This window comes from Paecilomyces variotii (genome assembly GCF_004022145.1).
Source record: "Paecilomyces variotii strain CBS 101075 chromosome Unknown C8Q69scaffold_2, whole genome shotgun sequence".
Classification (NCBI taxonomy): Eukaryota; Fungi; Ascomycota; class Eurotiomycetes; order Eurotiales; family Thermoascaceae; genus Paecilomyces; species Paecilomyces variotii.
Window position 1 is genome coordinate 3,257,700 of NW_021167141.1, and position 15,513 is coordinate 3,273,212.

The 15,513-nt window shown below is 50.3% G+C and overlaps 5 protein-coding genes across 5 annotated transcripts; 3 read left to right on the top strand and 2 right to left on the bottom strand.

Annotated features, from left to right (window-relative positions):
* The first annotated feature begins 135 nt into the window (after nucleotides 1–135).
* C8Q69DRAFT_458706 (hypothetical protein) lies at nucleotides 136–1,496 on the top strand. Its single transcript, XM_028630012.1, has 2 exons — nucleotides 136–429; nucleotides 482–1,496. The coding sequence occupies exons 1-2, from the start codon at nucleotides 271–273 to the stop codon at nucleotides 1,427–1,429; spliced, it is 1,107 nt and encodes a 368-aa protein (XP_028488005.1). The 5' UTR covers nucleotides 136–270; the 3' UTR covers nucleotides 1,430–1,496.
* C8Q69DRAFT_458709 (hypothetical protein) lies at nucleotides 1,497–2,524 on the bottom strand. Its single transcript, XM_028630013.1, has one exon. It carries the CDS (start codon nucleotides 2,222–2,224, stop codon nucleotides 1,643–1,645), a length of 582 nt encoding a protein of 193 aa, XP_028488006.1. The 5' UTR covers nucleotides 2,225–2,524; the 3' UTR covers nucleotides 1,497–1,642.
* A 1,003-nt stretch (nucleotides 2,525–3,527) lies between these two features.
* C8Q69DRAFT_485398 (putative exo-polygalacturonase) lies at nucleotides 3,528–4,955 on the top strand (the record flags this gene model as incomplete). Its single annotated transcript, XM_028631827.1, has 3 exons — nucleotides 3,528–3,921; nucleotides 3,982–4,257; nucleotides 4,315–4,955. 3 exons carry the CDS (start codon nucleotides 3,528–3,530, stop codon nucleotides 4,953–4,955), a joined length of 1,311 nt encoding a protein of 436 aa, XP_028488007.1.
* A 4,190-nt stretch (nucleotides 4,956–9,145) lies between these two features.
* Nucleotides 9,146–11,382, top strand: C8Q69DRAFT_458720 (MFS allantoate transporter). Its single transcript, XM_028630014.1, has 2 exons — nucleotides 9,146–9,539; nucleotides 9,588–11,382. Exon 2 carries the CDS (start codon nucleotides 9,635–9,637, stop codon nucleotides 11,213–11,215), a length of 1,581 nt encoding a protein of 526 aa, XP_028488008.1. The 5' UTR covers nucleotides 9,146–9,539; nucleotides 9,588–9,634; the 3' UTR covers nucleotides 11,216–11,382.
* Nucleotides 11,383–11,644: 262 nt separating this feature from the next.
* On the bottom strand, nucleotides 11,645–15,325 carry C8Q69DRAFT_168755 (transcription elongation factor SPT5). The gene is made up of 5 exons (XM_028625738.1): nucleotides 14,814–15,325; nucleotides 13,228–14,717; nucleotides 12,603–13,175; nucleotides 12,375–12,544; nucleotides 11,645–12,311 (listed from the first exon to the last, which is right to left on the bottom strand). The coding sequence occupies exons 1-5, from the start codon at nucleotides 15,120–15,122 to the stop codon at nucleotides 11,725–11,727; spliced, it is 3,129 nt and encodes a 1,042-aa protein (XP_028488009.1). The 5' UTR covers nucleotides 15,123–15,325; the 3' UTR covers nucleotides 11,645–11,724.
* Nucleotides 15,326–15,513: the final 188 nt, after the last annotated feature.

Consider the following 15,513-nt stretch of genomic DNA (forward strand, 5'->3'; position numbering starts at 1 on the left):
GATTACTTATGCCAAAATTATTGATAAACTACCAACAAATAACCATGCTACCCTTCTCGTTTAGGTCTGTTGGTTGACTGAACCACTTGTCGACCTCTGGGTGGATAGATTTGCTTGTGGGGTCTGTTATGGCGAGCAAGGCGCATTTTCGATAGCCTTGTTCAAGCGCATCTTATTTTTTCCCCTTTATATCTACGCTGTGCAAACTTCGTCTGTAGATAGGAGTCTAATGACCTTGGCAAGAATATCAACTTCACTACTACTGCTATAATGCCTCAAACTAAATTCTGTCACGACTATTATCTAATCCTCGAAATATCGCAGAAGGCAGATATCGAGAGTATCAGGTCGAACTACAAGCGTCTCGCGAGGCTCAAGCATCCAGATAAGAATCTTAATAACCCCAATGCAACAGCAGAGTTTCAACTGGTATGCAACTCGTTTGTCCTACTGGTTAGTCTTACCCTGATAGCGTCTGTAGATCCAGGAAGCATACTCGACTCTCAAAGACCCTGTTAGTCGCAAACAATACGATGATCAGTACAAACCAACGAACCACTCCCACGGGGAGTCTTCCCATACAGGGTCCCCGAAGAACACTACAGCGGGCAACGATTATGAGAAACGTTCTGCAGAACGGCACAAGAAACTTCAAGAGCTCAACGAGCAACTTCGGGTGCAAGAACGCAACTTGTTCGACTCAAATCTTCACTTGACAACGCTGAAAAGAGATGCGCATAGGCTAGGAACAGAGATCGATAATATAGTTAGAAAGCAAGCGGCCAAAGGAACAGTATGGGGATATGTCACCTCATTTTTTGTCGGGAAGCCTCCGCAGGCAGACGAGCAAAAGAACGAACTGGACCGGGAACGACTCGACAAGATGGCGGCGCTGAAAATAAAAGAAAGCATTATTGAACGGCAACATGCAACGAGTGAGAGATATGAAAAATATATTCTGTCTATCCGCGAGGAGATTCAATCAATAGAATTCGTGATCAACAGGGAGAAGTTGGCAGAAGAACAGAGGATAAAGACAGAACGGGCACGCGCTTTTTGGCAGAAATTCGAGAGAGAATTTGAAGAGAGCAGGAAGCAGCGATCCAAACAAGCAGAGAACCAGAAGAAGTCAGAAAACGGAAGGACAGAGAGCAAAAGAGAAAGACAGAAGAAACATGGAGCTGGTAAGAGAAAAGACTCAGCTCAAACAGGACAAAACCAACAGACTGGGACAGAAGCGAGCTGTCATCATAAAATGTGGTGGGATCGGATCGACTGTCCAACTCTTTGCAGTCATTGCTCGACAATGACCTCCCGGTTTGCATTTCAGTGTCGTGGTTGTGGCAAGAAAGCGTGTGCATCGTGTAGGGACTCTCTCAAAAAGAAAGTAAGATTTCAGGAGTCCAAGTCATATTACGAGTATGACTAGGTATCCTTATTGGGAATGAAGCAAATACTTGCCGTTCTTTGATTACAGTTCTTTTATAAATTCAGGCTTGTAGCACGAAACTCAAATCTCATGCATCGTAGTGCTGGAATATTTAACTTACTAGAAACTCTAAATGGAACTGGCCATTAATTGGTATGAAGCAAGACTCCATCTCAACGATTAAATAACATCAAGCAAAGACATGGTATGGATCTAACTGTCAGACTCGACCTCAACAAACTCCCATCGTGTCGCATCTTCTCCCTCTGAACCGACAACCAACTCTCGATCATCTTCCCCTCCTGCCATCATCGGCCGAAAGTCGTCGTTATGTTTCACCAAAAGTATGTGGCCACCGTCCGGGTGCTCTCGTGCACAGAAGCGCTCCCATGTATCATGACACTGCCCCTTTGCATCGAATCGCCAGTTGGTCTTCTTGTTATTGTGCCTTATGTACGTTCCTGAGACTGAGTTATAGAAACCAAGCCACATACCCTCGTTCTCGACGCATTTCCAGTGGCTGCCACGACCATGGCTATAACTACTACCCTTATGGCCTTTCTCTTCAGGACATAAGCGTAGAACCCCCTCCTTGAGCGTGATAACGAGCTCGGTTTCAAGCTCACGGATTATATAGGTTCCTCCTTTCCAGGGGCATGTGCCAAATCTCATTCTGCTGAGACTAGGATAGCTGGGTAACTCTGAGTCTGAATATTCCTCTGGAATACTAGTATGTGGTGTGTCACACTCTTGCCCGTCCGATGTAGTGAGAGACATGCTATCGATTTTTTGCATATCCCGATGACTCGAAAGCTTCCTATTCCATAGGAAACGATTAGCTTGATAGATTTGATAGAGCTTCAGATATGTGTTATAAGGAAGATGACTGAACTGTTTGATCGCCGATCTTATCTCTGTAGGTTCCTGAGTTTTAGGATCAAGCCTAGACGCTATGTCTAGACTCTATGCCGAGAAGCTAGGAGTGGAGTAGAAGGCTGAGAATACACACTTCCGCATCAGTTTGAAGCTATAGATATGAGATACGTAAGGAGGTCAGCTTGCCGCATGGTTGTAGCGCGGAGGAGAACGGAGTCCTGGGCGGGGTAAGGATGTATGTACATACATAATACTTAAAGCATCCAAGCACCGAACTACGTCGCCCCGCTTTCCGATAAAGTCACTATGATTCAAACCACTTAGCGAGAAGAACTATTCTAAATATAAAATAAGTATCACAGTACATGATGCTTGGTATCCACATCGACTATAAATTGGTATTAGCACTCAAATATATCCGGTGAAAGTCCATGGTCATCCCAAGGCTGCAATAATCGAAGGACGCTGCCTTGATTCAAGCATTTCGCTGTATGAGGTTCTGAATCAAGCACCGGAAGCTGGCCAAGCAATAAAATTCTAATCTTTCCTAATGAACTTGCAATGAGCTGTCAATCCAGTAAAGTATCGTTTCTGACTACTGTATCTGGAAAAGATTCTCCCCGATAGTAGCACTTCAGCTAAACCACTAGAATGGCCTTGTATACCATGTAGAAAATAACCATATAGTTCCTGTGTCGGAGCTCTTCCGCAATCCGACTCCCCACCCCTCATATACGGAGTACTCTAATCAATCTGGATTGGATACTCCGTACTTTCCCGTGTTGGATCTTGAGAAGCCCGTTGGAAGACAAGATAGCTAAGCATCGGCAACCGTTCATCTCCATCTCACTTCCCCGCTAGAACTCCCCGCATCTGTACAACGTTTAGGCCAACGATCAGCAAAGCGGCTATTGAAATCGGGCTAACGATGATTTCTTACCCAATGGAATGTTCCGAGCTAATGTTCATCTACCATATGGTATGCCTTATTCTTTCCAACGCCCGGTAGCTCTCCTCAATTAGCGTATGGAAGCGGGATAATTATCCCCGAAAGATGGGATCCTGGGGGATTATTAGAGGAAAATTACAGTGCGAAATGACTTTCGAGGAGATACTTCCCACTGTATGCACAGTACTTATATAGGGGACAGAAAGTAAGGAAAGAGATGTAGTTTTCTGTATTTCAGAAAGCGTAGCGAGGCGGATCCTGAGAGCCAGCATCATGATGCTCCTACGCCTCCTTGCGTTGATAGCGTCTGTGACGGCATATGTAGTCAACGAAGGTACTGAATGCCGTCTGTTTCCTGAGAGCAGCACTCACAATGGACATCCTGTCGATGATACACCATCAATCCTACAGGCCTTTGAATTGTGCGGCACCAATGGCTCCGTCGTCTTCCCTAATGAGACGTTCTATGTCAATCAGGTCATGAACACCACCAACCTACTCAACTGTGATGTCTCCATATATGGTGAGCTTGTTTGGAGTACAAACGTCCCGTATTGGCTGTCACATAGCTTGCCAGTTGTCTTTCAGAATCTGTCTGCAGCATGGATATTTGGAGGGACAAATGTGACTGTGAAGGGATACGGACAGGGGAAGTTCTTCGGAAATGGTGAGCTTAGGACCGTCTCTGAATCCTAAAGCGATTCATTGCTAAATCTTTCCCTCTCAGGACAATCTTGGTACGACGAGAACCGCAATAACAGCAACCAGCCTGGTCGGCCAATGTCGTTTGTAATCTACAACTCGACAAATGTCCTAGTCGATGGACTCACCTGGCTCCAGTCGCAGTTCTGGAGCACGTTCGTCTCATATTCCAGCAATGTCACAATGTCCAACATTTTCGTGAATTCGACCAGCAACGACGGCAACCAGACCATGAACACGGATGGATCCGACACGTGGAATTCGCATGATATCCGGTACTACAACTGGACTGTGCAGAATGGTACGTTGATATCATGAGAAGTTATGAAAGATATTTCGTCAGTTAACCTCGATATAGGGGACGACTGCATTGCCATCAAAGGTAACAGCAGCAACGTCCACGCACGTAACATCACCTGTTCTCAAACCAACGGTTTCCCCATCGGTTCTGTTGGTCAGGACCCTGGATACCCGGACTACGTAAAGGATATTCTCTTCGAGGATGTGACACTAATCGATTCGAACAATGGAGGATGGATCAAGGCGTGGCAGGGTGTGCCAACAACGACAGACTCCAACGGGGATAACGGAGGAGGTGGAGGCGGCTGGGCAAAGAACGTAACTTTCAGAAATTTCCGCCTGCACAAGGTTGCGTTGCCGATCTATATCACCGAGTGCATCTACAGCAGTGATCCGACTGTCTGCGACACGTCCTCCTTCCAGATCTCCGATGTCACCTGGGAGAACTTCACGGGAACATCCAAGTACGACGTGATCGCATCGATACACTGTGGGGCGAAAGTGCCTTGTCCCGGGCTCAAGTTTATCAACATAAATATTGAGACTCTTAACGCGAGTCTGGGTCTTCCCAGCAAACAGCCGGTGTATCAGTGTGCGAACATCGTCAACCAGAATGCAACGGGTGTCAACAGCACGGGGATCCCATGCAATGCATGGGCGCCAGGAGACTTCCCAGAGACACCAACGCATAACTATTAAAAGAGTCCTGCAGTGTGGATTTGACGGACGGGTCATGAATAACGTATCAGAGATGACTGAGGATCCATGTCCGATTTAGACCTAACATTAGCATCAGCCACAATGCAATACAAGCTTACGAGTGTCCTTCTTTCCATCCATTCATTGACGTGGCTCTGCTAATACAGTTGGACACTAGGAGATGTTATGGTCTTAATATGAGAATAGTGTGGAGAACATAAAAAAAGTATCCTGGCCGAATATAAATGTGATGGTGTTCCTATTCTCGGGCCAGCCCTACGAGCGCACGGGCAGTGACATCAGACTTGTTTTTGCCATCGATACTGGGGCGACAAGTAGGTTGCTCTCTGGAGGCGACAAGCGAGACAGGATTCTGGCGATATATCGAAATGAGAAGTAACATGCATATATCGTCGCTACTCTCAGGACTCTTCGAGCAGAAATACGCAGATGAGTCATCACGTGGTGACGATGCATGTCACGTGCTACTGAGCGCAAGAAGACCAGCTCTATATTTTCCCACCAGATCAGAGAGAAGGCCGTTCGTTCAAGGTTATATTCTGTGTTCAACTCACTAAATCATTTCTGTGTGTAACAGACAAGACTATTCCCCTAGCTGTTCTGTTTTTCTGTCAGGCGTATGCGACGGATATTCTGTGCGGCGGAAGTTTTGAGCCTCAAAAATATGCGTTGTAAGAGGATTCAGGGGGTTATCAGCACTGGAAACAGAGACCCGATGCCCAGAAAACAATAATAGAATAGAAGCCGTAGAGAACACACTGCTGTAAATCTGGCCTCTTTCCCCCTCGTGCATCCGTAGGAATGCTGGTAGCTTTCCTGGGCAGCCCATGGACGCTGCGACAGCTCCTTAAGTATGTATCCCGCAGCGCAACGTCTGCCATGTCAACCTCACCCACGCGCAATCCAACTGCGCTCTGCGACGCCCACGGCGCGACAACCGTCCCTTCTCGACTGATGATTCGACTTGCGGCGCGATAGATGAGCAGTTTGGAGTCTGGCGGTCGCGTCTGAACGAGCCCTTTGCGCCCCGTTGTCCCCATCTCCACTGCCTGTCGCCATGGACCTGCGCACGATCATGAACAACGACGCCGGCGGGGGCGCAAACAACAATCCCACGCCTCCACCGCACTCGCCGGCGGTGCATCGCTCTGCTTCAGAGAGCCACTATAGAAACGAACAGAATGAAACGCCCTCTGGCCCGTCATATCCGGCTGGATTACCAGGTCAACCTCAACCTCCTCCGTTGCAACCGCCTCACCGTTCACCAGACCGTTCTTCGTCCTACGGTTCAGTCCAATCACCATATCAGTACAGTTCGACTTCGAAGTTGACTTCAGGCGCTCCCTCCCAGCAAGGGCCAGTGATTCATGGTTCTCCATCCTTTGCATCGGCCCCGCGTGACTCCTTTGCTGGAAATCTGTCAAGCTCCGTTGTCTACAGCAACCAGCAGACACCAGGACCATTGGTCTCTCCCTTCACACCGCAGCCCATGAGCGCTGGGATCCAGCAACAACAGCAGCAGTCCTACTTTTCTCAGCGATCCCAGTCAATCCAGTTCGTCACGAGCCCTTCTTCCGTCTACAATTACTCATGCCATCCCAGGGAAAATCCTCAGTCGGCCGGTGCGCAACCGCCATTAGCGCCGCAGCAGTTCTCTCCGCAAGCCCAAAGGTCTCAGCCCGGAACTCCTCTTGGTCCTCCATCGGTATCATACCAGCGCCCTTCGCCTCAATCAGTCCGTCCAGCGTCGTCCGGTCGCGATTCCCAGCACGCCCAGTTGTCCAGTCCGTGGGGAGCCCAGGAGAACCAGACACGCGAGCAAAGGAACATCGCGTCCCCCACAGCGCATAGCAGGCCTTCCAGACAGGATTCAAGAAGCTCGGAACACACACAAAAGGACGGAGACAAGGAGAGAAGCGTTAGCGTTAGCCCCAAGACCGTTTTTGCCTCCACCCCTCGCCAGGCAAGCATTGCAGGGTCTATAGAGCGGACGAGTCCATCGAATCGCAACAGCGTCGACGACGGAAGGCAGAAGGAAAGCCCTACAGCAAGCGCTTCGGTGCATGCTCAAGGTGGCGCGGGTGCAACATCGGGCACGTATCAAGCCGTTACACCTCAGCAGCCATATCCTGCGTCGATCAGCAATCGCACCAACAGCTCTCCGCCTGCGAGGATGAACTCGTCAGGTGATGTACCTATGACTTCTTCAGCCCAGCTGCCTCCCAAGGAAAACATGTCCATGTCGCCAGCGTCGGTTTCCGGCCCTCCCCCTGCGAAGAGAAAGAGGACAAGATATGCTGAACCACCGATCTACGCGCGTAAGGCGCCAGGAACTCATGGGAGAAGCCCGATGCTCCCGGCTCGCCGGCCACCAGTCCCTAAACATGCAAGACACACAGTTGACGACCCGGCATCACGGCAAAAGTCTATTCCACCAGCTGCGGCTATACCTGCGGCTGCAAGGAACCAGGTCAATGGGGCCCCCCCTACGAACGGACGCATATCAAATCTCCCCCCACCTGAGCCGAGTCCAGGGCTTCTTGGACCTTGGGAACCATCGATCACCGGTCTCATTCCTCACGAAGAGATCACAAAGTTGATATGCGATTTCCTTTTCCAGCAAGTGGTGATGCGGAAAGACGTCGGTGCAGGCCCTGCAGGGGGTGCAGCAACCGGTCAAGACGCAATCTTGGAAGTGGAGGCCAAGCTGGGACAACTGATTGACCGCAACAGAGGCGAGAGACTTCGTCTTCCGGTGTTGACAGAGTGTATCTTGAGTAAAGATGATCCTGCGATTCGAACTTCTTTTGAAAGTTCCATGTCACTGGTAAGTTATACTCCGGACATCATGGCAGCGTTCAGCCTTCCATCTGGTATTATTCACATAATCGTGGCACCCGCTAATTTTTCATAGGCACAACACCGTGCAATGAACAACTTCTTGAATGATGCTGTGAAAGCATCGATGCCACAGGCCAACTCCAGCCGTGTTCCTTTATCCTATGCTCACAAAAAGGAGCGCGATACGTTCTACGAGGTCAACGTATCTGAGCTGCCGCCAGTGATCCAGCACAACCTCCACCCTCGACACAAGCCTAAAGTGCGTGTGACAAGAGATCAACGTACGGGAGAGATCTTGGCAAAGATCGTCAAGTGCCGCGTTGCAGATTTAGATGTTTACAGTCCACGGACTTGCGTGGATTGGCGTATAAGTGTCAATCTGGAAATGAATTATGACGGCGACGTTAGCAATCTACCTATCGCAGATGGAGCAGGTGCTAGGGGCAGAGCAGGTGGCGAGCGCAATAAAGACCGCATGAGTTATCGACACCTAGCGTATCAGGTGGACCTGACACAAGTCGCAACAGCAGAGGTATGTCTTATGTGGATATGAAACCGTTCCTCCTCCGTTCATGCTAGCAATTACTAACAATGGAACTAGCCTCCAACAAAGTCAGACTTCGAACATGAACTCGAGATCGAGATATCATCCGCTGAGGTCAGACGTCAAGGTGATCTCGCCCTTGCTGGTGATCCAAAGAACCAATATGAAGACCTGATCAAGGGTTTTGTGGACAATATACGCGTTCTAGCCCGGGCTGTGCCAGGAGCATGATGAAAATCACCCATCAAAAAATATTGCCATGTTGTCCATGGGAAGGCGCATTCCGGGTTTTGTTGACAATCAGGTCTTTTTTTTTTGGGTCGATTCGTCGCTGCTTTCTATGAGCCGTCCTCGCGCAACAAGCAGGTAGATGAATATGGTTTTGCGTATGTCCACTCTTCGCGCTTCACTTCACGTCTATGTGTTACTTTTCTCTTCTCCTTATAAACCGAAGAATGACCAACAGAGAAATGTGAAATGGCTTCTTATATTCTCCGCCTGATTCATATTGTCTTGTTTAGTATCCCTGCTTCGTCTCTACATATATATGTACTATATTAACAGGAAGGGTTTGGTTTCACGTTAGCCCTTTGTATTGCTGTCTATAAATGAATTCGTGGAGATTGCGCACGCATCCCGGACGGCATAGCCGGGAACCCTTTTGGACCTACAGATGCATTCGCATTTCCATTTTGTACTTTCAACGAGTGAGTCCCTTCTCTACAAGGTTCACGAAGGCTCAACACGAAATCGAATAAACCTCTCGCTAATCGCTTTATTACAGTAGCACTAAAAAACAATAACACAATCTGGAACCTGCAGCGATGAAAGGCGCCCTCGCCTAAATTCAACTAGAGAAGAGATGGCCAATCTCAGACGTTATCGCCGTAGCTCTCGATGCGCCTGGTCTGGCCTTTTCATGCGGCCTAAGAATTGTTGGAATTTTGTTCCAAATTGCGTGATTATGCAGATAATCGCCTAATGAGGCAAGCCCGGGAATTATCTCGACGTGACACCGGTGATAACCGACGAGAACAGAGATATATCGAGCAAAGCGCCATAGTTATGCGGGCTATGGGGCCAGAATCTGCTCGTATATGTGTAGCAGGCTTCAGTGGTACATTAAGTACTCAGTGGTCTCAATTGACAACGAGATTCGGGATATTGACGTCTGATATGTAAGGATGACGGCTATGCCAGGTTCCATTTTGCTGATATATTCACAGTTTAACATCTTGGAGGGCTGAAAGCACGTTCATTGGTGAAACTGAACATGGCAGACGATATATCCAACAGCGACAACAAAAGGCGAGAAGAGACAACCACCACTCCATCACCCAACCCAAAAGATCAAGTCACAGTACATACCACCACAGCTCCTCCATCCGTGGGAGATGGCGCTCTTGAACTCCTCAAGGCCACCAGCCGCGGTCATGCTGCCTCCGGCCCCCTCGACCCAGAGCAGAGCCATCGACTCGTCCGCAAAATCGACATCTATATAATGCCTTTAATCTGCATCGTTTACTTCTTACAGTATCTCGACAAAATCGCCATTTCCTACGCCAGCGTGACGGGGATTCAGAAATCTACAAACCTCCACGGCGATCAGTTTAACTGGGTCTCGAGTATCTTCTTCTTCGGCCAGCTTGCTTTTGAGTTCCCAACTATTCGACTCATCCAGATGTTTCCTCTGGCTGCGTACGTTTCTATCAACGTCGTTATCTGGGGAGCTTTACTCGCTTGTCTCGCAGCATGCAAGTCATTCGCCTCTCTCATGGTCTGTCGAGCCCTCCTCGGCTGCGCAGAGGCAGCAATAGTGCCAGCCTGGGTCGTCTTCACCTCCCAATGGTACAAAAAGGAAGAACAAGCCTTCCGCGTCGGAATCTGGTTCTCCATGTGCGGTTTCGCCCAGATGTTCGGCGGATACGTCGCATACGGCGTCGCCGTACACGTTGGCCGCGACCCCAACGCCTCCCTGCGAGGATGGCAGATCATATTCCTCATCCTCGGCCTCCTCAGCGCCGTCATCGGAATTCTATTCTATTTCATCCTCCCTTCCTCACCCGTCACAGCGGGATTTCTCACCCCCGACGAAAAATCCCTTCACGTCGAACGGCTCCGTGGAAACCAACAGGGCATCGGCACGGATGTGTTCAAATGGCATCAATTCTACGAAGCCCTTCGCGACCCCAACACATGGCTATACTCCTTCTGGGTCTTCGCCGCAAATATTTGCAACTCCATCGCAACCAGTTTCGGCAACATCCTCGTCACGGGAATGGGATACTCATCGACCGAGTCCCTCTTACTCGTCACCCCCTTAGGAGCCTACGAAGTCGTCGCCCTCATCCTCCTCACCTACCTCTCCATGAAAACAAACCAGCGTCTCCTATGGTGTATAGCAGGCCACATCCCCTCTATCGTCGGCGCAATCCTAATGGCTACAACGGAAAAAGCCCCCGCGTTAATCGGCTTCTATCTCTCCGGCGGCGTACCCATCGGCTGGACAACCATCCTCGGTCTAACAAGTAGTAACGTCGCTGGGTCAACGAAGAAAATTACCGTGTCGTGTATCCAGACCATCGCGTATACAGTGGGGAATATCATCTCGCCGCATACGTTCCAAGCGAAGGATGCGCCGAGGTATCTTCCTGCGAAGATTTCGATTACTATTATTTATTTTTTGATCACGGTGGATTTGCTTGTGATTCGGTGGGTGGCGACGAGGGAGAATGAAAGGAGGGATAGAGAGAAGGAACAGTTGGAGAGGGAGGGTGCGTATGTTGTGCAGGATAATCAGGAGTTTCTCGATCTTACGGATAGGGAGAATAGGGAGTTTAGGTATGTTTTATAGGTATGGGCTTTGGTCTTTGTCTTGGCATCTCTCTGAGGTTCCCGATCAAATGGAGGGCAGTAATAGTAGTAGTAGATGTGTGTTTAGATCAGATAGTCATTTTTAGAAAGATGGCGCTTTCAACACGATGATACGAGAATACGAGATACGAGTATCAATGATTAATGGCTCTGGTTGAGATTTCTTATTTTCCTTGGTCCATACTATCTTACACTCCCAACGCAGGGATTTCGAACAGTCAAAGCCAGCTACGGCTCTATTATTTAAAATGGAGAAATATGCATATCTCGTTGTCTTCACTAGTACGACAGTACAATTTAGAGACATCACCTCCGGAGAAGGAGGCGTGAAAGGAACAGAAAAGCCTATGACACACATAACGGACAAGACCCAATTGTCCCTGGAAATAAAGAATAGAAACAATACATGTTGGTTTTGAGCTGGAAGATTATTATGCAGTGGTGTGGCAGGAGACGGCTCCTTTCTTTTGGCTAGGCCGCAGATAGTGTTTAAGGACTAGGCGTGCCCTCTTCATAGCGAGGTCCTCCGTCGTCGGCTGCTGCACCGGGAGTAGCTGCCACAGCGGGTGTCGGTGCGTCGTAAGGACGGCCGCCGAAAGCTGCCGGTGTGGGAGCATCATAGGGTCTATATCCGCCTGGTGTAGGTGCGTTGAGTGCTCCTGGAGTCGGCGCACTGTCACCCCAGCCGCCAGGGGTGGGTGCTGAAGCACCGGGAGTAGGGGCGCTGGCATACGCACCCGGTGTAGGCGCTGAGTAGTTCGCACTAGGCGTTGGCGCATCATAGCTGCGATCCTTGCTGCCATTGCCAGACGCTGATGCGCCACCCCATGCTGGAGTCCTGCCGCCAGAGTTGGCAGCGCCCCAAGCAGGCGTCCTTGATCCAGCCGCGAACGCATCGAAACCACTTGATTCGGAGCCTCCCGCATAGGGGGTACGAGCTCCAGAATTCCAGGCAGGAGTGCGAGAGCTCAATCCTCCATAAGCGGTGCGGTTTCCATCGTAAGGGTTGGAAGTGCGCGATCCGTCGTTCTTCCACGCAGGAGTACGAGCACCACTGACACCTCCCCAAGCAGGAGCTTTTTAACAGAGTCAGAATACGGACTTGCAATAGTAAAAAAAAAAAAAAAGAGAGAACTTACTTCTCGCGGAAGATGCCATACCCCAGGCAGGGGTCCGGGACGAATCGGCAGAAGCCATGGGAGTACGGCCACCATGCCAGCCGTCACGGCCTGGTGGCGCTGCAGAGGTACCAAACGGTGTACGCTGCCCTCTGCCACGGCCCATCTCGATCGATTGGCCTGTAACAGGACTAAAGCAGAGTCAGCATGGATCGAATGAACGTCAGGGAAGAACTCAGGATCACCCACTCTTTGATAGACAACACCTCTTTTGGTATGCTGACCATCTTGTTCTTCGAGTGCAGTTCCACTCGTGCGGTGTCATCGGTTGCGTCTTTCACGATGCCCATAAGACCCTTATAGGGACCTTTCCGCACCATCACCGTCTTACCAATAATTCGATCACGACCAAAGGATCGCGGCGGTGGCATCGAACCACCAGGGGCCCCGTTTCTCATCAGTGCTGGGTTCATCTTTGATAGGTCTGGACCAGTAGCTCTGCCTCCCTTCGCCGACACGGTGACGACGTTTGAAGTGCGCACCACGAGAACACCAGAGTTTTCAACTTGGGCCTTGTTGTGCAGGAAAAGGAATGATCGGTAGATATGGATAATAACACCATTCCTCTGCTCTCCATAGACTTCTCGGACAGTGTCGCCATGTCGAATCTCAGCGCCGTTGCGGTCAGTGGCCACAGCGTCTCGCCGTGGAGTGATCTTGTTAGTTACGCGGGAAGGTAGTACATTCCGTAGAGAGCCATCCTGATCTAGGACACGAAGGGACTCGCGGTCAACCTTGACAACGCAAGCAACAGTAGCGGCACTGGAATAGTTAGCATCCATAGGTAACTAGTGGGGAAGTGGTTTGGACTTACTCAAGCTGCACAAGATCGTGGACATCAAACATGCCCAGCTTACCATCAACACCAGTGTCCGCGGAGAGTCTCAGGTCCTTGCTGAAAACAGTGATTTCCTGCATGGACATGTCGCTGAGCAGCGTCACGGTGTCATCCTTGACCTGGACCACCATACCCAGCTCGTCTTGATATCTGCTGCCGCCAATAACCTTGACGTGGTCACCTTCTCTGAAGCGCTTCCGCAGAGTCTTGACGGGTGCATCAATGGTCTGGGTCTCGAGGTCACCTTCTGTGACTTGCAGAGACACAATGTCTCCACGAGTAGAGACAACGCGGCCCACTACTCCCTGCTGCTCACCCTGGTATACTTCCACAGTATCGCCAGGGAGATAAGCATCCTCTGCGGTGGTTTGCTTGAGTGTCTCCGCCAAGGAGGCCAGGTCAAGGTTTGAGGTACCATCCTCAGAGCCTCGAGCAAACATGGTAACTTCATCCAGTCTTGGCTTGACATCCTTCGTGATCAGATGGTGCACCTTCATATCCTTGATGAGGAAACCATCAACATAGGTCTCACCCAGATAGTTCCACGACTTGCCTCCCAAACCCGAGGTAGCAGTGAGGTACTTGCTGTGCTTCTTCTTGGCCTCTGCCTCGCTAAACAGCCGCTGGGGAGGTCGCGAAGCCGTTGGGTTGGCGGCGCCAAATCGCTTTCTCTTCGGGTCCGTTAGAGGTGCGCCAGAGTCCTCATTCAAGCCGTACTCCAGACGCGGCACCAGTCTAACAGTCACATCCAGACCATTGGTCTCGACCTCTTCAACTTGCGCCAGATCTCCCTGGTACTTGCCACGCTTGATGCGAACCCACGCTCCGGGGAGGAGCTCTTCCGATTTCTGTACCCTCAGCAAGTCGGGCATCTCCTTGACAGGCACCAGTATCATCTTGGTTCTAGGATAGACATTAGACATTTCATCCAAGGCCTCCATGACATCCGCCTGTCTGCGTGCCTCGACGTAGACGTATCCGGCCATAGCACCTCCACGTTCGAACGCGGAGATAATTCTGCAAGGCTTGCGCGAGCCAGGGGGTCGTTCCTCAATTCGCTTCTGAATAGAGAAGACAACCTCTCTTTCCTTTCCAGCTTTGCAGCGGACACCCCAGATACTGGGATCATCGACACTGGGGAGGAGCAGCCTCTTCGGGATCACGACAGAGTCAGTGGCAGCCATACGGTTGCGCCCATATCGTTCCTTCAGTGCCTGAGCTTGCTTCTCCGCATCCATGCTGGCCTCGAGCTCACGCTGACGATCGAGCTGTCTATGGCGGCGGTCGTCCGTCTCCGCACCCACTGGCAGCGCATCGAGATCGTCGGGATGCATCTCGGCGCCAAACCCATCTGCCATCTCATCCTCTTCTTCTTCAGCTTCGTCTTCATCCTCGTCGACACCGGCCTCTTCATCAATGAAAGCATGCAGACCACCCATTCTCCTTCTGCGTTTGCGCGGACGACCCTGCCAGGAAAAGAGCACACGTTAGATTACCGCCGCAGGCTTCATCCATATAAAGTAGGACGCAAAGAAAAAAAGAACCGCCGATAACCAACTCACCGAAACAGCCTCTTCGTCATCCTCATCCTCATCCTCATCTTCCTCATCTTCTTCCTCTTCCTCTTCCTCCTCATCGATCGCATCAGCCTCATCCTCCGCGGCCTCAGCTTCCCTTTCATCATCGTCGTCACCATTCAAACCCTCATCGCGATTCCCCCTGGATGGCTTCTCATCTTCATCCTCGTCCCTGTCTCGCTGTCTGCGAGAGGTATCTTCTTCGTTTTCCGACTCGTCTGCAGGTACTGGGTTGAAGTCATCATCTTCCTCCTCCGATCCGCCAAAGTCCTGGTTCAGGAAGTTATTCGACATTTTGGCTGCGCGTGTCGATTCAGGTATGCACCGTTACAGAAGAAGCGAGGTGAAGTTTCTGGTACGGAGGTCCGCAAGGACGGAAGAATATGAGTATCAAAAGTGGTGGTGCGAGTAAAAGGTCCCAGTCCGATACCGCCGGGGAAACGCGCAAGGACAATCGACGGGAAAGCACGCGGGCGAATTAAGAAGTGTGCGTAGATAATGCGACGGTAAGAGCAAATTATCGACTTCAAATGAAATATTCAGTCGAGTTCCATCGAAAAAGGGCCTGAACTGGCCACCTTGAGTTTCTTCCCAGCGAGGAGCAAGTTGGCGTCGCCGTAGGTTTCAATGCGCCGCCACAAGGAAACAAAGGTAGCTTCTTTCTCTCCCCACGCAGTGGAGCGAA

Coding starts and splice junctions, on each gene's coding strand:
- C8Q69DRAFT_458709 (XM_028630013.1), bottom strand. CDS start 2,224: ATGCAAAAAATCGATAGCATGTCTCTCACTACATCGGACGGGCAAGAG.
- C8Q69DRAFT_458720 (XM_028630014.1), top strand. CDS start 9,635: ATGGCAGACGATATATCCAACAGCGACAACAAAAGGCGAGAAGAGACA.
- C8Q69DRAFT_458706 (XM_028630012.1), top strand. CDS start 271: ATGCCTCAAACTAAATTCTGTCACGACTATTATCTAATCCTCGAAATA. Junction 430..481: donor CAACAGCAGAGTTTCAACTG/GTATGCAACTCG, acceptor TAGCGTCTGTAG/ATCCAGGAAGCATACTCGAC.
- C8Q69DRAFT_168755 (XM_028625738.1), bottom strand. CDS start 15,122: ATGTCGAATAACTTCCTGAACCAGGACTTTGGCGGATCGGAGGAGGAA. Junction 13,176..13,227: donor CACGATCTTGTGCAGCTTGA/GTAAGTCCAAAC, acceptor TAACTATTCCAG/TGCCGCTACTGTTGCTTGCG. Junction 12,312..12,374: donor TATGGCATCTTCCGCGAGAA/GTAAGTTCTCTC, acceptor TCTGTTAAAAAG/CTCCTGCTTGGGGAGGTGTC.